General features: G+C 54.9%; 2 protein-coding genes across 3 annotated transcripts in view; one reads left to right on the top strand and one right to left on the bottom strand.

The window, feature by feature from the left end:
* The first annotated feature begins 1,750 nt into the window (after positions 1 to 1,750).
* On the top strand, positions 1,751 to 13,349 carry HTR6 (5-hydroxytryptamine receptor 6). Its single transcript, XM_054571433.1, has 3 exons — positions 1,751 to 2,464; positions 12,545 to 12,703; positions 12,900 to 13,349. The coding sequence occupies exons 1-3, from the start codon at positions 1,751 to 1,753 to the stop codon at positions 13,347 to 13,349; spliced, it is 1,323 nt and encodes a 440-aa protein (XP_054427408.1).
* A 1,644-nt stretch (positions 13,350 to 14,993) lies between these two features.
* TMCO4 (transmembrane and coiled-coil domains 4) overlaps positions 14,994 to 24,493 on the bottom strand; it is an 81,655-nt gene continuing 72,155 nt past the window's right edge. For both annotated transcript variants that reach the window (XM_054571655.1, XM_054571656.1), the window contains 2 exons: positions 19,679 to 19,796; positions 14,994 to 16,142 (listed from right to left, as the gene is read on the bottom strand). In XM_054571655.1, coding sequence (XP_054427630.1) covers positions 15,735 to 16,142; positions 19,679 to 19,796 — 526 coding nt within the window. In that variant the 3' untranslated portion in view covers positions 14,994 to 15,734. The remainder of the gene's footprint in view (positions 16,143 to 19,678; positions 19,797 to 24,493) is intronic.

Genomic DNA, 24,493 nt, shown 5'->3' on the forward strand with positions numbered 1-24,493 from the left:
CCGTTTTGGTTACCGTAGGTCCCAGTTGGTCAGAGCAGTGCCTGACACCTACTAGGTGCTCCATAAATGTCTGTTGAAGAGATGAATGGGATTGGCAGTATTAACTTGGGAAGTCTGGTGGAGACTCTTCTCAGCCAGGAGCAGAGGTACCCCGTGGGGCCACGCCCTGGGGCGCCACCCCCACCCCTTGACCTGCAGTGACTCAACCCCCCACCTGGCCTGGAGTTCCCCGAATCTGTTCACACCCTGTCAAACAGGGAGTGCCGCTAGGTCAGCGGCTTCTTCCTTAGTGCCTGATGCTTTTGGGAAAGGGATGGTTTCTGCTGGAAAGACCCCAAGGAGGAGGCAACCTGCTGTTTAAACGAAAGGTTTAGTATATAATATATATCACATATAATACATGGTGTATGATATATAATATATGTTATAATATGTTATGACACTTACATATAGTATATATCATGTACAGTATATGTGTGCACACGTGCATACATGTGTGTGTACACACATGGGTGTCAAGCGGCCTGCCCCATATCCCCAACGGGCTCCTGCTGATAGTCCGGTTGGCCGGGCGGCGGGCAGGCAGACCCTCACGGGGAGCAGCCCTGGGAAAACGCGGGCCACAGCCTCCTCCTCTGAGTTCCTCCTGCGCCGTCACCACGTGTGCGTTGGGGAGGGGTATGCGGGGCCATGGAGGCTGTCACACCTGGGGAGGCGACCTGCCGCAGCTGGGGCGCTCGGATCGTCCCTCCACAGACCTGGAGTACCAGGGACCCCGCCCGCTTGCGAGTCCGGGGCTCGGCTCTCCCCGCCCACCCGCGAAGAGGGGCGCAGGCTCCGCGGCGCGGGAACCACGCGCTCCTGGTAGCACCGCCGGCTCCTCCGAGCGCGCCGACCCCTCGCCGCGCCTCCTGGGCTCCCTGGGCGCCTGCCCGGCCGGCGGCCGCCTTTTCCTCTCGCAGCCTCGCAGCGCCTGCCGCAGTCGCCGGCGATGGAGCAGCTCTGAGCGCCCCAGGTACCGAGCGCCGGCAGAAGCGGGGCCCGTGACCCGGCGACCGGGTGGGGAGGGGGTGGAGGCGCGGCCGCTGCTCCTTCCGTCCCCGCCAGCGAGCCCAGCATCCCCACCCCCACGCCGCAGGAGACCGCGTCCGCCCAATCCCGGGAATGCCTCTGCACCGCCTCTGAGACCTGCCTTCTCTGCTGGGGGCTTCGCTCTGGCCCGTGGGCCCCCACCGCGCTACTCCAAGCACTACGGACCTTCGCCCCCAAACGCCCACCTACCTCGGGGGAGCTGGTCCCCCGCCCTAGAGAGCCCATTTGCCTTCTGCTCCCACCTCTCCGGGTCCTTGCCCCAGGCAGGCCCCCTCACCCTGATCTTACCTCCCCTTTTAGGGGGCCCTGCTCCCACCCACTTAATCTTCAAGAGTCCTCTGGGGTCCCGATCCTCCTGACTTTGCGCCCGCTCCCTCTAAGGTACTCTGCTCTCACCAGGTGCCCCCTCCCAAACTTCCTACACGACGGATCCAGATGCCCCTGTCCTGCACCCGAGGACGCCTACATAACCCTCTCCAGCATCTTCGGGTCTCTGCCCTCTGACCTATCGCGCGTCCCTCTCTTCCCACCTGCCATCTCCCGAGAAGGGGTGGATCTCTTTTCACTGACGCCACTCCAGACTCCATTCCTTCAGGTCTCGCGCTGTCCTCAGGATTCCTCTCGGGCCTCACAGCCTCGTTATCCACCCGCCTCCTCCATGGTCCCAGAGCCGGGCCCTGCATACAACAGCACCCCCGACTGGGGGTCGGGGCTGGTGTCGGGCCCGGGGGGCAGCGGCTGGGTGGCGGCCGCGCTGTGTGTGGTCATCGCACTGACAGCAGCGGCCAACTCGCTGCTCATCGCCCTCATCTGCACGCAGCCCGCGCTGCGCAACACGTCCAACTTCTTCCTGGTGTCTCTCTTCACGTCCGACCTGATGGTGGGGCTGGTGGTGATGCCGCCGGCCATGCTGAACGCGCTGTATGGGCGCTGGGTGCTGGCGCGAGGCCTCTGCCTGCTCTGGGCCGCCTTCGACGTGATGTGCTGCAGCGCCTCCATCCTCAACCTGTGCCTCATCAGCCTGGACCGCTACCTGCTCATCCTCTCGCCGCTGCGCTACAAGCTGCGCATGACGCCTGCTCGCGCTCTGGCGCTGGTTCTGGGCGCTTGGACCCTCGCCGCGCTAGCCTCCTTCCTACCCCTGCTGCTGGGCTGGCACGAGCTGGGACGCTCGCGGACACCTGCCCCGGGCCAGTGCCGCCTGCTGGCCAGCCTGCCCTTCGTCCTCGTGGCGTCGGGCCTCACCTTCTTCCTGCCCTCGGGCGCCATCTGCTTCACCTACTGCAGGATCCTGCTGGCCGCCCGCAAGCAAGCCCTGCAGGTGGCCTCCCTCAGTACGGGCACAGCCGGCCAGGCCTTGGAGATGCTGCAGGTACTCGGGGTGCGCCGGGAGAGCCGGGCTGTGGGTTGGAGAGAAATGAGCGCCACTGGGTACTTAGGGGGCACCCAACACTTCGTATCCTGCTTGCTGGTGACTCCCAAAGTGGCCATTCCCAGCTTCTGCTTGTCTTCTGAATTCCAGAGTCAGAGCCCAACTGTCCACAGGTGAGCTTCCTCAGGATGTGAGGCAGGCTTCTGGAAGGCAGCATGTGCAACAGGGAATCCAGGGTGTCCCAGCTCTCCTACCTGCTCCTCCCAGGTCTTCCCCATGATGGCAAATGGCACCGTCATGGCCTCACAGGCCCTTTGCTCATGGGGTTCCACCTGTGGGTGCTGTCTCCTACACATGTGCCTCCTCAGCGCCACCTTCCTCATCCAAGCCATCCTTGCTTTTAACCGGGGAGCCTCTGAGAGTGTCCTGCTGGCTCCCCTGCTCCCGCTCCAGACCTGCTCACACCCATTTTCTGCACAGGAGTGAGAGTAAGTAGGGAAAAAAAATGGTCATGTCACTTTCTTGCTTTGAACCCTACAGTGGCTCCCATTGCTGTCAAGATAAAGAGGAGACTCCTGTCAGGATCCGGCTTCGGGATCCCACCCTGCCAACCCCTCCCACTTCACCTCCGCCCCCTCCCTTTGCACCAGCCAGGTGGTTCTCTGGGCTGTGCCTCGAAGGCAGCAGGCTGACTTCTGTGCCAAGGGCTTTGCCCTTGCAGCTCCCTCTGCCCGGAATGCTCCGCCCCCAGAGCTCCCCTTGCCTGACTCCTCCAGCTCACAGATGACCTTTTCCTGGAGGTCGCCCAGACCGCTCTGTCGGCAGACCCACCTCCTCCTCCACCCGGCTGTTCTCAAGCTGAAGCCTCGATTTATGTGTTGATTTGTTCGTTGTTTCTCACCCAACGCGAATGTAAGCTCCATGAGGGCCCGGAGTGTCTGGGGAGGTTTTGGTCTCCACTGTGCATAGTAGGTGCTTCCTAATTATTTGTGAATGGGGTAGGTGCTCTTATAGCTCAAGGCCCTGTGGTGTCTAGAAGTGCAGTACCTGCTTTTGCCAGCCAGGCCACACGACACCTAAGTCCTATTGTCCACCTGGGGGCTGGGGGTTTAGATGGACTAGGTCCCTAAAGAATTAGGTCACAAGCCCCAAGGGAGGTCCCACCTGGGCTCTCCGAGCTCATCTTGGTGTAGCCGCAGGCGCAGGAGGCTCTTGCAGGATGCGGGGGCGGTGGGGTGGGGTGATGGGTGGCCGGCGGGTCACTGGGCAAACGGGGAATGGGCCGAGGGCCGGAAGGCTGTCACCCCGTGGGCGGCCCGCGGGCCACCCCCCTCCCCGCCCCGCCCCGCCCCGCAGCTGCTTGTCTGTCGCCAGCAGAGAGGCCCAAGCTGCGGCTGGCCGTCAGCCAGGAGGGCGGGGCTTCGGGTGGGCGGGAGGCCCTGGCTGCAGGCCTGCTTCCTCCCCTGTCTGTGCTCATTGGAGCACATTCTTGAGTCTTAGCAGGTGGCTGTGACCCTGGCTTGGCTCTTCAGCAGTAGGAAGGACTGCCATGGGCCATACCATACTCTCTCAGTTCTTGTAAAAGGATGTGTCCTAAACTTCAGGCAAAAGGAACCGCCTTGGGATATCTGTCTTACTCCCCCTCCCCCTCCCCTACAACTTCTCAAGCCATTTCACTGTAGGTACTTAGCATTTGCTTTGAATCACCTCATTTACCTTCTTACTTCCATGAATTTGTTTAGGAAGAAAAACTTGTCTCTTCCGGAAATGGACAATCAATATGTTTGCCATAAATAGAAGGCGATCAAACACAACCTCAGTGACAGTGCAGAACCCGGCAGTGGCACTGAAGTCCCGCTCAGCGGGTGGCAGTGACTGGGCGGAGGCCTGCTTCCCCCTCCCTAAGCGATAGTCGGCAGTTAAAGAAAAGCAACACCGACAGGAGAGACTGGCTCACGACGTACCCAGAAGGCTAGGCAGGAACCACAGGGGGCGCATGCTCCCACTCTGTGATTCAGTTTCTTTCCGGGGTGTCCATTTACTACTGAAAGTCACCTCCCATCCCACACTGTGGGGAGCTCTGCTCTAGTGACTAAGGATGGGAGAAATTGGCTGGTCTTCCTGAGGTTGGGGTGGGAGAGGTCTGGGTTCTTGGTTCCAGCGGGGCCTGTGACACATGGAGTTTCTTATAGTGAAGCTAACTGGCTGGTACCAGGATTGAACCCGAGCCCATGGCCTTGGAACCTGGGCAGGAGTCCCCCAGGTGCTGACAGCTGCGGCCCCCGAGCTTTGGAGCACTCCCCACGTGCCAGGCACGGAGCCGAGCTAATCCCCCAACACCCAACAGGAAACCACTGCCACCATCCCTATGTGGCAGTTGAGAAACTGAGACTCAGGGACAGGGGAGGCCACCAAGGTCACACAGCTAAGGCCTCAGTGTGAGCATCAGGCTGCCTGTGGGTGATGACATTCTCTTAAAACAATGCTTCAGGGACTTCACCTTGTGTCCCTCTGCGTTACTGCCGTCTTCTTGGTGTCCTCTGTTGGGTCCCCCGGCCACGGCATTTCTGGGCCCCTCAACTTCTCTCGCTTTCCACATTCACTCCCTGGTGAGCTCATCTTGTCTCACACCAGAAAATACCACCGACGTGCTGAGGACTTCCAGCCAGGGCTGCTTCGTTAACAGGCTCCAGACGGAACGCGGATTCTCCAGGCCCCAGCCCTAGTCCCCTCACAGTCTTCCTCGCATCAACTGAGGGCAACTCCGTGCTTCCCGCTGCGTAGGCCAGGAACCGTGGAGGCAGCCTGCACACCTCTCATTTTCTCTCAGTTCGCATTTCGTCTTCTCATCTCTGCTTTCAGTACATGTGCAGGCTGCGGCCACTTCTCGTCCTCATTACTGTCCCCTGCCCCCAGGCTGAGCTCCTTCATCTGGTGCCTGGGTAACTGCAAGGCTCCCCCACTGGTCTCCTGATTCCATCCTTGCTCCTTTCCATCTGACACTACAGCCAGAGACATCCCCTGCTCTTTTTTTCAGAGCCATCCCTTTAAAATGCAAGTCCTGTTGTGTGTTCCTCTGCTCTCCTGGCCCCGCCTCTCGGTCACCTGACTCTCTGCCCCTTCTGAGGATTCCTTCCCTTCCCCATTCTTTCTCTCTAACCACACTGGCCTCTTGGCTGTTCCTTGAGCACATCAAGCGCCATCCTGCCACAGGACCTTTGCATTTGCTGTTCCCTCTGCCTGGAGTGCCCTTTCCCTTGGCCTCCACATGGTGTCTCTGCAGCTTCCATCCCTTTCTTCGGGCCTCTGCTCAGTTGTCGATCAAGAGTAGCAACTGCCACGCTTTCCTTCTGTCCTCACGTCCTGAGTTATTGTTCTCAGCAGGGCTCAGCACCCCCTGACATGTTACACACTTTCCCATTTATCTGTTGTTTATTTCCTCCTACTAGAGTGCCAGCTCTGGGACATGGGCCCTTGACTCTCTGTTTACTGCTGTGTTCCCAGCACCTGCAACAGTGCCTGGCGTGGCCTCAGCGCTCAGTGCTTATTGGTGGGAGGACTGAGATGAACACAGTGCTCTGCAGAGCCGGCCACGCAACTGCTCTCCTCATTGCGCCTTCTCTTCCCAGTCTTTTCAGGATCGGGTCTTGTAGTTGATGGATCCCATGCTTTTTAGTCCATCAGTTCATTTGCATGGTAACCTACGTGAGGACCAACTATGTGCAGGAGCCATTTGAGGCTGTGAATGCAGTAATGAACAGGGCTGAGAAGGTCCTGTGCTCTCGGAATCTGTGTTCTAGTTGGAGAAACAGATATCGATCACAAAACCTGATCATGATGAGGGTTATGGAGCCTATGAGAGGGGTGTCTCACTCCGTGAATGCTCAGAATCTATCATTCACTGTGCACATGTTTGCCCCCTAAAGCCAAGAGGACACAATGAGTCGTAGAGCCAAATGCTGGGGGGAGCCTTCAGGGGTCATGGCGGCCAGCACTCCGCCTCCCAGGCAGAACAACCCAGGGGCCCCTCAGGCCAGAAATGTGTCTGTGCTGATTCCCCCCGCTTCCTGGAATGCCTTTTCTCTTGGGTTGGCTGTGGGAGTGTCAGACCCCACCACTACCTTTGCTGCCAAAACCAGTCAGCTCCCAAGCAGGCCTTCTGAGTCCTATTTCCCTTATTGCCCAGATAGTTGCCTGCATCTTGGGAATTTGCTTCTGGGATGTTGCCTCTATTCCGGCCTCCTGGGTCATGACCCCTTTACTCCCACTCAAATGGACTTGTCCAAGAGACCAGCATCGTCCAGCCTGGGTGTGGAGGCTCCCTCAATGCCTGGACCGAAAGGAACTCATGAGAAAGCTCAAAACTTGGGGCACGTTGGGCCTCTTTCTTCCTGTGTTCAGTCCCATTTGGCCCTGCGCTTCCTTCCCCAAGGCAGCCTCTAGGTCCCCCAGAGGAGGAAAGGAGTAGGACACAGGTCCCCGAAGTCCCAGCATCTGGGTGGAATGCAGGAGCTGAGCAGGTTTAAGTATTTTCTCTTCCCCAACCTCCACAGCTGCCTATTTATGGGAACAGGCTTTTAAAAAGCCACTGGTTGGCTCAGTGGGTTTCAATCAGGTCTTCCCAGTCCCAGGAGCTGCAGAAAGGGGGGTTGTGCTTAGAGCTGAGGCAGGGACTGTGGGCATGGGAGGTAGTGGGGCAGAGGGAGATGCTGCCAGGGTGGGGTCAGGGGTTGGGGAGAGAGGGAGCGGCTGCACCCGTTCGGGAATGGAGCTCATCCCTGGGAGGTTCCAGAGCCACCAGTGAGGAGCTTGGCTGTGGTGGAGCGCTAGCAGGTGGCCCTGCTGACAGCTTCTGCTTTCTCAGCTTCTGTCCGTCTGCCAGGGTCCCTGCGAGTCTGGGGTTCACAGCGTCCCTCCATCGTCTTCCTCTGTGCCCCATCTTTCTCCTCTTCTCCCACCCTTCTCTCCTTCACATCCATTTCACCCCATTCTCCTCCTTCCTTCTGAGTCCCCTTGTCTTCCTCTACCCACTTATCTCCCATCAATTTCTCCTCCTTCCCCTCCTCTCCAGCTTCCCCCACTCACCCTCATCCAACTATGCATCATTCTGTCTTAGCAATCCGTCTTCCCTTTCCTCTCTGCTTCCTCCTCCTCAGAGGGGGAGGTTGCGATCACAGAAATATCTCAGAGGGGAAGGAGGGGGCTGACCTGGGGAGAGGCTGATGGAGGAGCAGCGTTAAGCATGGCCTTTGCTCGCATCTCGTCTTCTCGGCTTGGCTGCTGCCGGGACTTAGGTGACCTGGTGGAGCCAGGGCTGGAGCCTGTGTGTCTGGCTGGTCATAGGTTCAAATCCTGCCTCCTTCCCACCACATCCAGATGACTTCAGACAAGTCCTTCATGTCTCTCTGACCCAGGGGTACTGCTCTTTACCACTAGAGGTTGTCTGAAGAACAAGTGAGATAATATATGTAAACCTGGCACATTGTGGATGCTCGACAAATGTTCCTCTCCTTTTCTCTTGTGGTTAAAAAATATGGGCTTGGGGAGCCCGCCCCTTTCTAAGCCATCCTAGGGAGAATATTATCACTGCCACCAGCATCATCATCTCTGTTATCAAAGGGCTAAACTAGACACTAACAACAACAACAACAACAACAACATAGCGAACATGGGATTCAAACTATGTGCCAAGCTCTGTTCAAATAACTTGCTATATATTATTTTAATTAATTCTTACTACTGTCATAGGAGGTCCATGCTGTCATGATGGCCATTGGCAGGTGAGAAAACTGAGGCACAGAGAGGTGAAGTACCTCGCTATAGGTACCAGTCAACAGCTGAGCGACGGTCTGAAACCAGGCCGTCGGGCTCCGGAGTCTGCCTTGTAACCTCATGCTGTGATTAGATGGTTGTTAAAATTTTAAATTGCACGAGTGCATTTTAAAATAAAAATTCAAATATAGAGATAAAGTGTAAGACTGACTCCCAGCTGTTCACCTCCCACTCCCAGGGAGGCTCATTAACTTAGAGTATGTCTCTCCAGTCCTTTTTCCTGTGTTCACATATTTGTTGTGTATCTAAAGGAGTTTAGCATTGTATGCATTTTTTAAACAAAGGAAATCATGCTGTATTTATTGTTTGGCAGCTTGCAGTTATTACTTAATAAATCTTGAAGACCTTAATTTTTTTTTAAATCTCACCCGAGGCCATTTTTTCCCATTGTTTTTAGAAAGAGAGGAATGGGGCGGGGGTGGGGGGAGGTGGGTGGGTGGGGGAGAGAGAGAGAGAGAGAGAGAGAGAAACATCAATGTGAGAGAAAAACATCAGTTGGGTGCCTCTCATATGCATTCCAACTGGGGATGGAACCTGCAACCTAGGTATGTGTCCTGACTGGGAATTGAACCCGTGAACTTTTGGTGTATGGATGATGCTCCAACCAACTGAGCCACCTGGCCAGGGCTTGGAAAACTTTCCATTTGATCAATTCGTTCTTTTAAACATGTGTGTGGTATTCTGTAGTGGGATGTGCCATGGTTTATTTAACCTCTCTCCATCAGATGGACATGGAAGCTGTTTCTAATTGTTTTCCTGTCACAAACAGTTCTATGGTACACATTCTTGTATGTGTCGGGTGTGCAGACATGTGTTCAAGAGGCTGTAAGTGGAATTGCCCCCTGGAAAGGCACTGCCAAACTGTCCTCCAGGTGGCTGCCCTCTGAAAGTCACACATGGCATGGACACATATAAGGGGCATGCAAACAATGTGACCATGAAGGCCTCTCGGTGACAGCAGTAGGGTTCCTGTCACCCCACCCTGACTGTGGCCCATGGATGCCATCGCCCCAAATGGAAGCAGCATGGTGAAGTGGAAAAAGTGCAGTTTCTGGAGCCAGAAATGACTTTGACCCTGACTCAACACTAATCTGCTGCGTGTCTCCTGGCAAGTTACTTTGCCTCTCTGATCCTCATCTGCAAAATGGAGATAATAACACTTGCCTTCCATAAAGACTGAATGACACAATGAATATCAAATGTTGATGCATAGTAAGTGTTCAATAAATGGGGATCACAGCGCTGTCCTGGGGTCATTAGTCCTTCGGTTCAAGGCCCTCTTTTGGCATTATGTGAACTTGGGAAGGTCCCCCACTCTTTCTGAGCCTGGTTCCTTCTTTTTTCTCTTTTGCTTGTGTTCTTGGATCAACTCTTTGGGGAAAAGAGGATAAAGGAAAACTCATGGCCATTGCCAGGAAGACTAGAGAGGGGAACTCCACTTATTTCTGACTCCATCTCTGGTGCTGTCTCCCTGGGTGATTGTCCCCAAGGCATTGCCCTCAGTTCCCCGTGCCCTAGAGCTGTGACAAGAACTAGATTTTTCTTGCCTCTCCTCTGCCCCAGGTCCCAGGGCTCAGAGGGGTCCCTGTATACGTGGGGCCTTCTGGAGACCATAGCTCCTCCTCCCCTATTGTCTGTCCCCATTGATGGCAGCAATTGGAAGGCATGGAAGATCTTAGGACATTCTTTGGGGAAGCAGGAGACTCTCCTCCAGGCTGATGAACATAGGAGCCTGGACCATGGTAAGGCCACAGAACCATATGGAGGCCGTTCTGGAGGTGAGAACAATGAGAAGAGAAAGCTAAAAGCAGATCCTCTCCCCTCCCCCCTCGCTGCAGCATGGTGAGTCAGAGCATTTGTCCTGATGTCTGTGCTGCTTTGGGGAGCCAGAGCTGCTGGAAGAAGGACCGGGCTCCCAAGGTGCTAATGTGTCTCCAAGCTCATACACATACTACTGAGCCAACACCAGGGCTGCCACGTATTTAACACTTACTCCACGTGGGGCACTGCGCAGGCATTTCTTACCCACAGCCTCACAGCAACTCCGTAAGCTGAGCATTGCTTCTCCCACTTGACAGATGTGGAAACAGAGACTGTGTCAAGGTCGCAGAGTGGGTACGTGGTAGAGGCATGGTTTGAAGCCAGAGCACTTGTCTTCAAAGCCCAGCTCTTGCCTCTGAACAATGCTGCCCCACCAAGGCAGAGGGAAGAGAGCAAGAGCCTCTCTTTGGCTGATCTTTGTGAATTTGACCTTTATACTCATATGATCAGACTTCACCTGGATAAACACATTGAGGGGTGAGAGTTACAGTGTGCTTCATCTCTCCCTTTCTGCCCCCTGCCATTCCAGACTTAGACCCCTGATCCTGTAGAAAGACACAGCGGCGTTTCAGCACCATGGACAAGAGCAAAGTGCAGCTACTCTGAGGAGGCGGGGAGGGAAAAGCAGGGCTGGAAGGAGGCGGGGTCCGGCGTTGGAGAGCCTGGCGCGGGGGTGGGGCTTGACTTTTGTGCTAATGCAATGAGGCTGGCACATCTTGGCTTGGTCTCTTCCGCCCCCTTTCCATCTGCGGAGGTTGCCTGGGAATCTGATTCCCACCCTGCCTGCTCTGACTCTCATCCCTCTGTACCCAGCCCACCACTGGCTGCCTCCTGAAACGAGCTGGGCTCTCATGTAGTTCAGGAAACGTTGGGCGGAATTCCTGGCTTTCAAAGCCCAGGTGCGTTCCTCCGAAGGACACTCACCCTTTGCACAGTTCAATGAAGTGTGCACACCACACTGCATTGATATTTACTTAAATTGTGGATATATGTGGGTCTCACTTTGTGTAAATCTTGCATATGAAAATCCAAATGGTTTACAACAATTGACAACAAATGGTTTAGAGGAGGACTTCCTGGGCCCCTAGGGGTTCCCAGATGGACTTCAAGATGATCTCCGAATTCTCTGGATGTGTGCAAACTTTTTTAGTGAGTGTGTGTGTAAAAATAGAGAAGCTTTTAGTTTTCTGAGGAACAGTATAGATTTCATCATATTCGCCATGGGGTCATGAGGTTTAAAAAGTTATGGGAACTTCTGGGCTAAAGGATCATCCAGTTGAGGAAGACTTTTCATGTTTTGGGACTGTGCGTCTTCAGGGTGTGAAGTCAAATTCTAATATCCCCTTGCCTGGGCCCCGCTCCTTCAAAGGCTGCTGGAGAGCAGCTCCTTTCTCCCCCCTCCCTTCCCAACCTCCTGTTCTTGAAGGCTCTGCCAGCCCCCACATTTGAGTTGTAAAATGCCAAGATCACTAGCACCCCTAGTAACTTATGACAGATTTCATTGTAAACATTTGTTCTCTGCACATGTTTTCAAAAAAGCACTTTGTTTTGTGGAGCCTGAGGGTAATAGTGCGAGGAAAACCATTACTCCAAAATACGAAGAGAACCCGTTTGCTAGAGATTGCCAAGCCCTGCACAGCAACAAAGCCTCTTTTGTCAAATATTGTTCAATTGCAACTAGTTCTTTTTGGGGGGAATTTTATTTATTTATTTTTAGAGAGAAGAGAAGGAAGGGAGAAAGGGAGGGAGAGAAACATCGATGTGTGAGAGATACATCTATCGGTTGCCTCTCATACACCCCCAACTGGGGACCTGGCTCACAACCCAGGCATGTGCCCTGACCCTGAATCAAACTGGCAACCTCTTGGTTCCCAGTCCAGCACTCAAGCCACTGAGCCACACCAGCCAGGGCGACTGCAACTAATTCTTGCAGTGCCAAAGGCTTTGGGAGGTGCTGGGGCTCACGGTCATGTGCTGGCCCATGTTGTCTTCCTTTGTGTGGAGGGCGGGTCTTTTGAACTGATTTGTGTTCGGAGCAGTGTTGCTGTTTCCCTGCATTTTCTACAGCTCCTTGTGAAGTGCTGTGCCAGGATCGGGGCTCAGTCTGGGGCAAAGGTTGGCTCGGTGTGGTCCAGGGCTGAGGCTCAGTTTGAGACCTTGGCAACGTTGGGCTCAGTCTATGGGAGGCATCAGCGATCAGCCTGGGACCGGGATCTGGGCTTGGTTTATCGCGGATGTCAGGGCTTGGGCAGGTGTCAGGGCCAGGCCTCAGTTCAGGACTGCAGTTAGGGCTCAAAGATCGGGACTCAGTTTATTCCTGGCACTAGGGTTCAGTGTAGCATTCGTATGGAGGCTCAGTCTGTGGATGAGATCGGGGTCAGACAGGGGCTCTTTCTCAGCTGAGTCACGTGGCCTTCCTTTCCGCAGGTGCCCAGGACCCCACGCCCAGGGGTGGAGTCGGCTGACAGCAGGCGCTTGGCCACCAAGCACAGCAGGAAGGCCCTCAAGGCCAGCCTGACCCTAGGCATCCTGCTGGGCATGTTCTTTGCGACCTGGCTGCCCTTCTTTGTGGCCAACATAGCCCAGGTAAGGCCACTGCAGGGGGCAGATGAGTCCGGGCCTTGCTAGGGAGGCCCCTGAGCCCCACGCCAGCCCAGGTGCGGGGAGGGAGGACAGTGGGCTGCCTCTCCTGGTGTGTTTGTGTGTGTCTTCCCTGGCCACGCTGGGCAGGGTGGTCTGTGTTCCGGCCCCGGGACCAGGCAAGATGCTCCCTTCCCTCCAGGCCGTGTGTGACTGCATCTCCCCAGGCCTCTTCGATGTCCTCACGTGGCTGGGTTACTGTAACAGCACCATGAACCCCATCATCTACCCACTGTTCATGAGGGACTTCAAGCGGGCACTGGGCAGGCTCCTGCCGTGCCCCCACTGCCCCCAGGAGCCCCGGGCCAGCCTGGCCTCACCCTCCATGCGAACCTCGCACAGCGGCGCCCGGCCGGGCCTGAGCCTGCAGCACGTGCTGCCCCTGCCCCTGCCCCCTGACTCGGACCCCGACCCTGACTCAGACTCCGGAGGCTCCTCAGGCCTGCAACTCACGACCCAGCTGCTGCTACCGGGGGAGGCCAGCCAGGACCCCCCGCCACCTGCCAGGACTTCCACCACGGTCAACTTCTCCAGCATCGATCCTGTGGAGCCCAAGCTGCGGCTGCATCTGCTCGGGGCCCCCACGAACTGACCTGGGCTTGTAGCTGGTCAGCGGGGAGCTGGACTGGATGGAATCAAGTCCCCAAGGCTTTGGGCCAGCTCTCGGCTGAGGCCAGGAGAGTGCAGGTCTCTTGGGTGCCCTGGGAACTCCAGTGGGTGCACTGAATCAGCCCCCACGAACCCCTCAAGGCCCTCCCCCTGAGAGGTGAGAGCTGGGTTCCATAGTTTTCTCCAGGGTGCTGCATTGCTGAGCGAAACTTGTGGCTGTGCATAGAGAATGATTAGAGGGCTCTGGGTGGAGGTGGTGGGGGGCCTCTTGGTCCAGGTTAGGATGAGACAGTCTCCTTTGCACATTCCATCCACTCACACGGGAGGGACACTTCCATCTGCAGAGCTGGCTTAGTGCACGGCTGAATCCTTCACTCCTCTGAATGTAGTTTATGGGCCGTCAGTTAAGCATGATGGCCTCCGGGGAGCTCCTCAAAATGCACACCTCTGCCCCTCACCCCAGACCTGCTGGGCTAACAAGGTCCCTGGGGACCTGTGTGCATTGTATGGTTTGAGATGTGCTGGCTTAGCTGATCTTTAGCCCTGAGGATGGTTTGCTGGACAGCTTCTGGGGCCAGCCAGCCCCTTGGATGTGTGCGGCCTCACCAAAAACCCCCCAGGCTGGGAGACCAGCAGGCCTAAATGTGAATCTCTGCTCCACTACTCACTAGCTTTGGCACAGGTCCTTAGCCTGTTACTCCACGTACAAAATGGGATAACGATGCCTGCCTGCCTCCGAGGGCCCTATGAGAATCAGGACAGTGTGCCTAGGATGCCCGGCACCCGGCAGGTGGTCAGCAGGTGATACCCACTGTTGTTATAGCTCCTGGCCATTCAGCACCCTGGCCTCTGGCTGCGGGCTGGGAAGGGCCATTTGTTCCCACTGTTTTTTTTTCCATCTTCCTTCTCTCCTTCAGTCCTACCCCAGCTCCCAGGATACCACACTGCCTCTCCTGGGGCAAAAGGGTGGCTGGTGGTTTCTTGCTCATCACCTGGGATGGGTGTTCCTCTGCCCTGGGCTTCCTTGGACCTAGAAGGCAACCAGCTGATGGGGACAGAACCACCCCCTTGCCCTCCCTTTTTCTGGCCTTTCCTGGGTCAGTGAGGGAAATGGGAGTGGTGGCCACTCAGGTGGGTAGAATTGAAGAGAAGCTGCCCCTGGTGTGGGCTGGGGCCCTCACATAGGCAGGTGAATCCTGGTACAGGGGCCTGGGATTTTTTTTGGCGGTGTGGAGGACTCAGTTCCTACACTTTACCCTCTGCAGGTTCCTTTTCAGGCTGAGGGTTTTCTTACCCGCCATTTGCACTAAGTCCCATCAGCCCGAACTCCCAGGGGTGCTCCGCAGGTGGCCTGGCGCTCTCCTTGGTGCTGAGTAGACTCAACTCCAGCCCTGGCCGCTGGCCGCTGGCCGCAGAGGCACCGTGGTGCTGGTTGGGGCTTCCCCTGTGCCCCTGGGCCTGCTCGAGTGGACACTAAATAAATGAGATGGAGACTGATCAGCTGTGTGATCTTGAGCAGGTTCCCTGGCCTGTCTGGGCATCAGTATCTGCAGGTGTAAAATGAAGGTACTAAGAGTGAGACAATCCCTGTAAGCACTAGTAAGCTCTATGGTAAATACCCAGTAAGTGGTAGCCATTATTCTTCTTTATTTTTCATCATCACCTCTGTTCCTGCTACAGGAAATCCCTCCCCCATACAATCCATCCTTGCTACCAGGGCCAGTTCCCACCTGTACCGCAGGCAGGTTCAGCATTTGCTCACCAAGCTCTGTTACAATTACATCCCGGGCCACTGTGCAGCACACCTTTCGGGGCGCCCTTCCCATCACGTCTGTGTGATTGATGCCCCTGTGGTTGTGCAGTGCACAGCCCACTTGGCTGCATGTGGCTGATCTGATTGGATCTCCCAGAGCAGAGAGCGGGCTGCCCGCTCCCAACTGGGGCCTGTGGGCAAGTGGGCAGCCCTGGAGTGGATGGACGAGCAGGCAGACACCTGGCCCACCTGAGGCCGGGGGAGAGGGGCGGGTGGGAGCCTCAGGCCCCAGGGAGCCCCCTGGACCTCTGGATGGACAGCCAGATGTCACAGCTGTGACCTAAAGCACAGGAGGCCCGTGGCGGGTAGTCCTGGGCTCTCGACTATGCTTGGTTGATTCCGCAGGGTTCTGGCTTTCCTTCCCAAGAAAGGGTCCGTCGTCTCCCTACAAATCTCCCTCCTTTCAATTCCTTGCTTTTCAATCCCAGAGCCTCCAATTTAGGAAAGGCACTGGTGGAAATTCTTCAGAGCTCCCGCAGGGAGCCTGGTGGGGGGAGTGAGAGAGCAGCGTGGCCTGTGGAAATCCGGGAAGACGGCTCAAGTCCTCTTCTGGGGTCAATCCAGCCCTGGGCCGGGCCTCTGGATCTCATGGGCACAGCTGGGGCAGCCCAGTGGGTTGGGGTCCACGCCATGGCTGCACGTCTGGGGGCTCTCAGCAGGGCAGGCAGCAGCAGCAAGGGAGGCCCCTTCGGGTTGCTCCAGCCCCATTGGCACCTGGGCTTGGCTGGGGTCAGCGGATCTGGGCGTTCTGGAGGTGTCTCTGGGTGCGGGGCCCTGGGTCTGCCCACCCTGGGCAGTGCTCTTGTCTGCTGAGGAGTCATCTGCTGCCTGATGAGGCTCCCCTTGGGGCAGGCTGCCTGGGGCCAGCAGGAGCCCCTTCTCGTCCCAGCCTGGCTTGGTGTGGATGCCCACGGCCTTCAGGATGACATCCATCTGCTTGGCATAGTCCAAGTGGCCGCTGACCTGCAGGAGAACAGTGAGTGCGGGTCAAGGCAGGTGGGCAGAGCCCCGCCCTCCCCAGGGCCCCAGGCTAAGCTCCTGGGCTTCACTCTGTCCCTCAGTCACCAAAGCCCTGACTCCAGCACTCCATGACTCTGAAACGCAGAGTGAGATAGGAAGCATCCAGGCTCAAGGCTGCCCTAGGACTCATTAAGTAAAGATGAAGGAAGTTTCTCTACAAAATTTGGGGGCGGGAGTGGAGGTTCTCTTTCTGTCTGCAGTTTTTGGTCACGGCAGAAGGACCCTGCTGCTCACTGGCTCGGGGGCCTTGGGCAAGCCCCTTCATCCTCTGACCTCCGCTTGCCTCAGCTGCAAAATGGGGACAGTAAGTGTAGCTACATCAGAGGGTTGCTGTGAGGTTGTGGCAAAGCCCTCAGCCTGAAAATAGAGCTATGGCACAGACTGTAAGGTACCTTCTACACCTCCCTCTCCTCCTTTCCCTTAATCATAAGAACTTCAACTTAGAGCTGGGTACTTTTCTTTCTTGCAGCAAAGTGTGGCATTGTGACAAGTTCTGGCCAATGAGATGAAGGGGTAGTGTTATACGGTGCTGCCTGTAAGTCTCTCTAAAAGGGGGAGTGCTCTTCTTTTCCCCCTGTTTCCCCTTTCCTGTTGGCTGGAATTCAGATATGATGGCCAGAGTTTGAGCAGCCATCTTGGGCCATGAGTTGGCCCACTAAGGTCCACTTGCTGGCTTGCAAAGCAGCCAGACAGGGAATTTTGGCCTCTGAAGACTGTGGAGCCATCATACCGGCCCTGAACTGCCTATGCTGGGCTTTTTTTAACATGACAACTCTTGTGTGTTTAAATCATTTTAGCTCAGCCTCTGTTATGTGGGTCTGAATCTTCACTAAGACAAGGGTCGAGAACTCAGAAGTGTCTATAGTCTTCCTCAGAGAATAGAAACATCCTGATTTTTATGCTGGGATGTCAGTGAATGAAAAGTAGAAGTGTGATTAGAATGCCAGGTGCCTAACTGTGATAATGGACAATGCTCAACACATAGGGGGTCCTTTATACATTGCAGAAAATGAACCTATTGGATATACTCCTTGACAGGTGTTGGCTGCTAATTATAGATGAAGAAATGGAGCTGCGGAGAAGTAAAGTGACTTGCCCAAGGCCACACAGCTAGGACATGTCAGAGCTGAGATTGGAATCAGGTCTATTCTCTTCACAGAGAATTGGTGAGCGAGCGCAAATTTTAAAAATCATTCACATTTTATAGTTGAGAAAAGTGAAGCCCAGAGAGGGGCATTGGTTTTCTTAATGACACACAGCACATGAAAAACAAAACCATGTGCTGGGCTTGCAACGCTGCCTGTGGAAGCTGCTTTGCTTCCTGCACTGGAGCCTCACGCTTCTCCAGCCAGCCCAGGAGGTCAAAGGTAAGCCCGAGACACAACATTCCCTCCTGGCTAAAGAGGAAGGTTTTTGCTTACAAAGAAGTCAGGAAAACACTGGGGAGGCAAGTGTGAGGAATCTTAGGAAAAAATGCAAAGGCATGGCTGGTAACATCTGCATTTCCATTTGAATCACACAGGGTTATGCAAACAATTTTTCAAGAACAGAGAAGATAGCTTCTCTGTAAGGTTTTGTTATTTTCTCATAACCAGAACCTGCCTACTTCTTGTTCCTTTCTTTACCAGTGCTTTTAAATAGTGTTCAGTGACAACACACACGTATGCACACATATAAGGGGCTTTTCAGATCCCTAGGTGCAGGATGGAGGTCAGGGTGGGGCAGCTTCCTTCCACAGGCGGTGGACATTGTTAGTGGGTGCGTGGCACGAGAAAGAACCGAAGTTTGGGATCTGAGAAAAGGGGGTTCCAGCCTTAGCTCAGTCTGTTACTGGCAAATGGGCAAGTCTTTGCAATGTCCAGAAGCCCAGCTTCCCCAACTGTAAAATGAAGATGGTGCCCACGCTAAGTTTTAGAAGCCAGCCGGCATTTCCTTTGGGCCATGAAGAGTTCAGAGATGCTGGGCTGGGTCTCTGTCCCCAGAAGCCTCAGCGGTTGGCCCTGGGGAGCCTTGTCAGATCACGTTTTGGGGCATTTGGGGAGTTTGGGGCAGGTGGCTGACATCTGAGATGATTCACAAAGGGCTTGGCCCCCCTCCCTGTCCGTCTGGCAGGAGAAGGCAGATCCCAGCGCCAGCAGCCAGGGCTTTCCCCAACAGCAGTAATGAAACTCCTGCCAGCAACCTCTCCTCCAGCAAGAATTTTCAAGGAAAAACAGGAGGGAGGCACAAAGGCAATGCTAATTACTCTAATTACCCCAAAGAGGAAAGCACTGCTTTTTTGAGCTGTTCTCCTAATATGATAAAGAGCCATTATTAGGCGAGAGCTGGGAAGCAGCCACCAAGGCAAGCGGAGGAGGGGATGTCCCCGCAGCTGCTGGTCTGGAGGGCAGAACCGAAGGTGGTGGCTGGAGAGGAGGGAGCTAGCATTAAATGAGGGCCTACTATGTGCTGAGCACCTCCCATGCGCTGTCCTGGAAGGTAGGTGATTTCCCCCATTTCACAGATGAGAAAACAGGCACAGAGAGGTTAAGTAATTAGCCCAAGGTCACACAGCCAGTGTACGGGTATACCAGCGGCCAAGCCAGGATTCTAGGCCAGGCCTCCCTGGTGCCAAAGGCTGTGCTCTCCCCAACATATCCCACTCAGAGGCTTCCTGGGGCAGAAGCTGGATCTTGCGAGGGTTTGTGGCATTTAAAGGAAATTTTCATTTAAAAGGAATATTCAGCTGTTCCTCCTTCTGGCAGAGGGAGACTCTTGGGGCGGCGAGGCACACAGTCCCTTCTCCTCTTCCCTGCTTCAGGATAAGGGGCCCTTAAGTAGGACAGACAGTCTGGGCGGGAGTCAGGGGGCAGCGCTCTGAGTCCTGTGGTTTCCTGGCCCGTCACCCGGCTTCCCTCGCTCCCATGCGCCCTGCTCTGCGTCCCACAGTTTCACAGCCAGGCGTTTGGGTGCTTCTGCTGTGGTCTGGCCTGGATTCCTCCACCCGAGGCCTCTGGTTACTTCTGGGGAAAACAGGCTGTCCTGTAGTCATCCTGGGTGGGGGGAGGGGATCAGGGTGGGGACACTGGGAGGAGGAGTGGGGAGGGGACAGGGGCGGTAATGTAGGGGCCAGAGCATGGGCTCTGGGGGTTCAAATGCAGGCTATTTTAGTTGCTAGTTGTGTGACAGAGACTTTTCTAAGCCTCAGTTTCCCAATCTGCGATACGGGAGTAATAAGGCCTGCCCAGAGGCTGCGCGAGGGTTAGTGGTAATTTGTGTCAAGGGCCTGGTGACAAACCCATGGCACAAGGATGGGGCCTTAAGTAGGAGTTCCCTCTTCCCAACAAATGCTGTGACCTCCCTCCTCTGGGATGGGATGGGCCAGGGCCAGTGTCCCTGCGGCAGGGGCTTGCTGGGCTGGTTAATGACCTTCACTGCCCCGCGCCCTGTCCCCGTCCCGCAAACGCAGAGCCCTAGGAGGGCCAGGAGCTGGTACTCACGATGGAGGACAGGTCCACGTTCTCCACCCTCCTGTCCTGCAGCAGCACGGGCTGCAGGCCGGCGACATGGAGCTGCACCGAGGACGTGCGGTACACGAAGCTCAGCAGCCAGTCTCCCCTGTGGGCACAGAGCAGCGAACATCAGCCTCGGCGGAGCCCCAGGATGGGGGCGGGCCCCGTCTGGCCCCGGGAAGTCTGGTGGGACTGGTGCTTTTGTGGGAAACCAGGCTCTCCCTGCGCCCTGGGGTGGGAATGGCAGGGGGTCCTTGGGAGTGCTGCCCGGGGCATGGGAGTTCCACACAGGTGTCTGCTCTGCTCTCTGCTGGGTCCCCAGAGCTGAGAACAGTGGCTGATATGCAACAGGTGCGTTTGCAGTGAATGAATGAATGAGGGTCTCGACAAGTCAGCATGTTGAGCTGCTCTCGGCTCAGAGGGTTTCCCAGTTCCCTGGTCCTGGGCTCCCAGGGAGGGAAGAACGGCTGCAGGCTCCTCCTGGGGGAGGGGACCATCGGAACTGGGGGCCCCCATGTTCTGCGGGGTGGAACTCTGGGTCTAGTGCCCCATTTGTCTGAGAGCTGAATGGGGCAGCCCTGCCCTGCACCAGGCCTGACCTAGCCTGTGGTCTCCCTGCCCTTGGCCGTCTCAGAGGGGGCCAGGGTGGCCGCCCAGCAGGTCACAGCCCTGGGAGCCCTCCTCTATTTTACAGGGGCTGTGAACCCCATTGCCTGCACCTGCACACTCCAGCCAAACGCACCCCTACACCATCGAGAGAAAATAACCCTGGACCCCCATTGCCTGTTTCTTCAGGTGCCAGAGCACTGTGTGTGGAGGACATGGTCTGAGGTCTACGAGACAGCATCCTTCTCGAACCCCTGAGCTTTGTCCTGGGGCTAAGCGGGGCTGGCCAAGAGCCATGCACTTGACCTCACACTTGGCAAGTCCATGCATGAATACTCCTGTCCTTCCCTCTGCATCTGGAACTTAAGTCCAACTTAGCACATCTGGTTGTCTTTTATTTAGACCAATTCCAACTCTGGTGTGTGTGGCAACTTGAGTCCGCTATTTTTATGTGTGTTTGAAAGAAGGGCCGCCCCTCACTGCAGGGTGGGGGAGATGGCTGAGAGTCCCTCACCCCAGGGTGTGGTGGGGCTCTCTCTGTGGTCTCTGACCACATGGGGCCTATGCGGTTACCACCCAGGAAGCCCCTAGAAGGACTGGCCCAGAGTTAGGGGCCTGCCACTGGCCCTGCTGCGGCCCCAACCGAGCTCGTCAGTCCCCGACCCCCTCTGCCACCACCGTCCTGCCCCTCTGGCAGAAACCAGCCAGGCAATGTCTGAGGTACCCCTCCCCTGTGGCCAACTTCCCAGGGTCTTGCCGATTCTTATCACCCCTCCCTCCCCATACCCAGCCCCCGGCTCCAGCCCTGAGGTCGGGTACCCCAACCCCCCATGCGCCAATGCAGCGGCCTCCTCCCTGCTCATCCTGCCCTGGCCTCACCTCCCCTGAGCCACGACGGTCTTCCTTAACCGCTCTGACCATGGCCCTCCCCTCTTAGAAACTAACCGAGATCCCCCGCTGCCTGCATGATTCCTCTTCTAGAAAATTCCTCAACTCTCTCCAGAGAGCAATGCTTGCAAGTCCCAAGGATAATCTTAATACCAAGCACTGTCTCTAACAGCGGGTGGCTAAGGGGAGAGAAGAAGGGAGATGAACTCAAGTTGTTTTATTGAACTAATCACCAGAGTTGTGTGCATCAAATGCTGGGTATGAGAGTCGTCCGTAAATGTTTTTGACGTAGTTATAAAGCAACAAAGTCAGAATCATTCCTTTCCAAACATTTGTCTTAATTATGACAACACCCTACTTAAAATGTACATCGCACTTACACACACTTAGGGACAGAACAGGAACGTATGTAAGAAGGTCCCATATCCTCTACACTGTGCTGAGCAAACCACAGGGCTTTTACTGGCACTCAAGACCCTTCGCCTGCCTCTCTTGCTGGCATGGCCCCATGGAGCCAGGTCCAAGTCCCAGCTTGTCAGTTACTAGCTGTGCGACCCTGGGCAAGTTGCCAGACCCCTCTGAGCCTCGGTCTCCTCTCGGGGTGGGGGGTGGCGGGAGTGTGCACTGAGCTGGCACGCCGTGCACACAGGGCTCCCATGTGAGCACTCAGGAAGCATTGGGTACCATTCTTCCCACTCTGGGCCTTCGTGGGTGGGGTGACCCTTCTGCTTGGCCTACTATTCTAGTCTCTGATGGGCTCCTGTCCAGCCTTTCAAAATTCACCTTGGACATCACTTTCCCCTGGGACTGCCTCTGAGACCCTCCAGCTGATATTATTACTCCTTTGCCCCTTAGGTGCCCAGAACATGCTCCTTTTGTGAGGTTTGTCACATGTCCCCTGTGTGTCTGGTCCTGGCTCTTTTTCCCATTCTAGGCAGGACTCTGCCTTAGTCCCCCATCCTGCATCCTGAACTGCAAAGGGGACTCCCTGGGGTGGGGCCCAGCAAGCCACACCTGTGGCCCTCCAGGCGGTGCTGACGCACCTGTCTTACAGTGGGACCCTCGATTTGCTGTCACATGGCGTGTTGAAGGGTGCTCCTGGGCTACTCACAGGCCTGGAGCCACTGGTGGGCAGGGTTCCTCCCTGCTCCGTCTCCTCCCCTCCTCTCCCGCCCACAGGGTACCTGGAGCAGAGGCCACAAGGAGCCCCCTGGGTGGCTCAGGATGAAGCCCTCTTATCAAGGAGTGAGATGGGGCTGCCTGAGGTCACATCCTGGCTCTGCTGTGTGATCTGGGTCAAGTACTTGACCCTCTCTGAACTTCAGTGTCCCCAAGGTGCAACAGGGAGCAGTACCCTTTGCTGGCTAGCTGGCAGGGGGCTTGTGAAAGCCCAGGTAAGAGAAGGAATTTGCATAGAGCTTATGAAAGTACATTTCACATTTATAAGTGTACATAGTTTGGTAGTGTTGGCCTGAAGCTCCCTCTATCCCCTTGCTCCACATTTAAGTAGGTTTGTGGCAACTAAAATGTCTTCAGGAGCCAAGAATATAAAGTCTGATTGGTGCTTAACTTACCAAGAAACTACAATTATTGTCTTGGTCTGTTATGTTCCTTTTCTCTTCTCTCCTTCCTCCTCCTCCTCCTCCTCCTCCTCCTCCTCCTTTCTCTCTTTAGAGAAATGGGCCAGGATTTCACAAAATAATTGAAAAGCAAGCTTATTAGCCTCAGGTCCTCAATAGAACAGATGGATTTAATAAGGTTTTGTTGATCTCATATTGCACACATGCAATTTTAATTCCTTCCTGTGTTGTTTATGAAAAGCACCAAAAAGTCATGTGTTATGTGAATGTGCCCAGTAAGAGTGCCCCTAACTGCTATCATTCAGTGGGCACCTACTAGATGCCAGCCCTTTTCCTATATAAACTCGTAGAATTTTCCTGGAACCCCTGTGCAGAAGGGACTATGGTTCCCATTTCAGAGGCAGGAAGACTGAGATTCAGAGTTGTTTGTCCAAAGCTACTCAATAGGAAAATGGTGGAACCACATTTTTTTTTTTATCCACATCCAAGGATATTTATTTATTGATTTGAGAGAGAGGGAGAGCGGGGAGAGAGAGGTGGCGGGGCGGGGGAGAGAAACATCGAGGTGAGAGAAACATTGATTGGTTGCCTCCCATATGCGCCCCAACCAGGGACTGAACCCACAACCTTGGTATGTGCCCTGACCAGGAATTGAACCCGCTAACTTTTTGGTGTATGGGATGATGCTCCAACCAACTGAGCCACCTGGCCAGGGTGGTGGAGCCAAAATTTTAACCAAGGATGGTCTGACATCAAGCATGGTCTATTCTTTTTCTTTTCTGTTTTAAAAACTATTCTCACTTAAAAAAATCAATTTAAAATCTCTCATGCCCTACTTCCAGCGCCTGTCCATTCCTTAGGGGTGGCCGCTGTCACCAGTTCCTTATGGTCTCCAGACCCTCCCGTGCGTTGTCAGGCACACAGATATGTCTACGCACATGCGGACATTTTCCCTCGTAAATGGCATTCCAGTGAGCATCGCGGTGCTCGCTTTTTCTCCCCTGAACTAGTCCTCTGTTTATGGTCATTTAGGTTGTTTTCATTTTTAAATTATAAATGAAGTGGCAACTATCCACTTTTTACAGCCCTCTCTGTGCGTGTATGTGTCTAGAATGTCAGGATCTTAGAAGTCAAAATTTGCGTGGGGGTCAGAAAATTGGCCCATTAAAATTTTTGAATGCTGACAGATATTGTCAATTGTCCTCCAGAAAGGATTTACTAACTTCAGCTGCCACCAACAGTGTGTGAACGGCCGTACTCATTTCTCCACATCTTCACCAGCAGGAAACGTTATCCATTTCTAAATGTTTGATAACCTCGTGAGTGATAAACAGTATCTTACCGATTTTAACCTTCATTTATTTCATTAATGATGAAGTTGGGCCTCTTTTCAAGAATGTTTTGACTGCTGGTATTTATTCTCCAAGTTTATGTGTAGACATCCATTGGCCATTTTCATACGTATATAGACACACACACACATAGTTACAGATTTGCATGAGCTCTCTATACTTTGTCTTGTTTCTTGGTTCTTTTTACCGCGTCCTGATTCCGAAAGCTCAGCTTAGAGCCCGTGTGATAGAGACCAGCAATGGCCTGCTCTGGCGTCTGGTTAATGCCCTCTGTCGATGGCTAAAAACCACTTTCCCTTAGCGCTGAAGGACAGCTCTTCCCGTGGGCTAGATAATCAAAGTGATAAAGACTTCAAAATCTATTCCAATTTTGGGTC

Source organism: Pteronotus mesoamericanus, unplaced genomic scaffold (genome assembly GCF_021234165.1).
Source record: "Pteronotus mesoamericanus isolate MK-2021 breed Mesoamerican mustached bat unplaced genomic scaffold, CSHL_Meso_final contig_221, whole genome shotgun sequence".
Classification (NCBI taxonomy): domain Eukaryota; kingdom Metazoa; phylum Chordata; class Mammalia; order Chiroptera; family Mormoopidae; genus Pteronotus; species Pteronotus mesoamericanus.

What these genes read in the sequence shown, in the direction of transcription:
- HTR6 (XM_054571433.1), top strand. Translation starts at nt 1,751, where the DNA reads ATGGTCCCAGAGCCGGGCCCTGCATACAACAGCACCCCCGACTGGGGG. An exon ending in AGGCCTTGGAGATGCTGCAG is followed by an intron (nt 2,465 to 12,544) that starts GTACTCGGGGTG and finishes TCCTTTCCGCAG; the next exon opens with GTGCCCAGGACCCCACGCCC. An exon ending in TTGTGGCCAACATAGCCCAG is followed by an intron (nt 12,704 to 12,899) that starts GTAAGGCCACTG and finishes CCTTCCCTCCAG; the next exon opens with GCCGTGTGTGACTGCATCTC.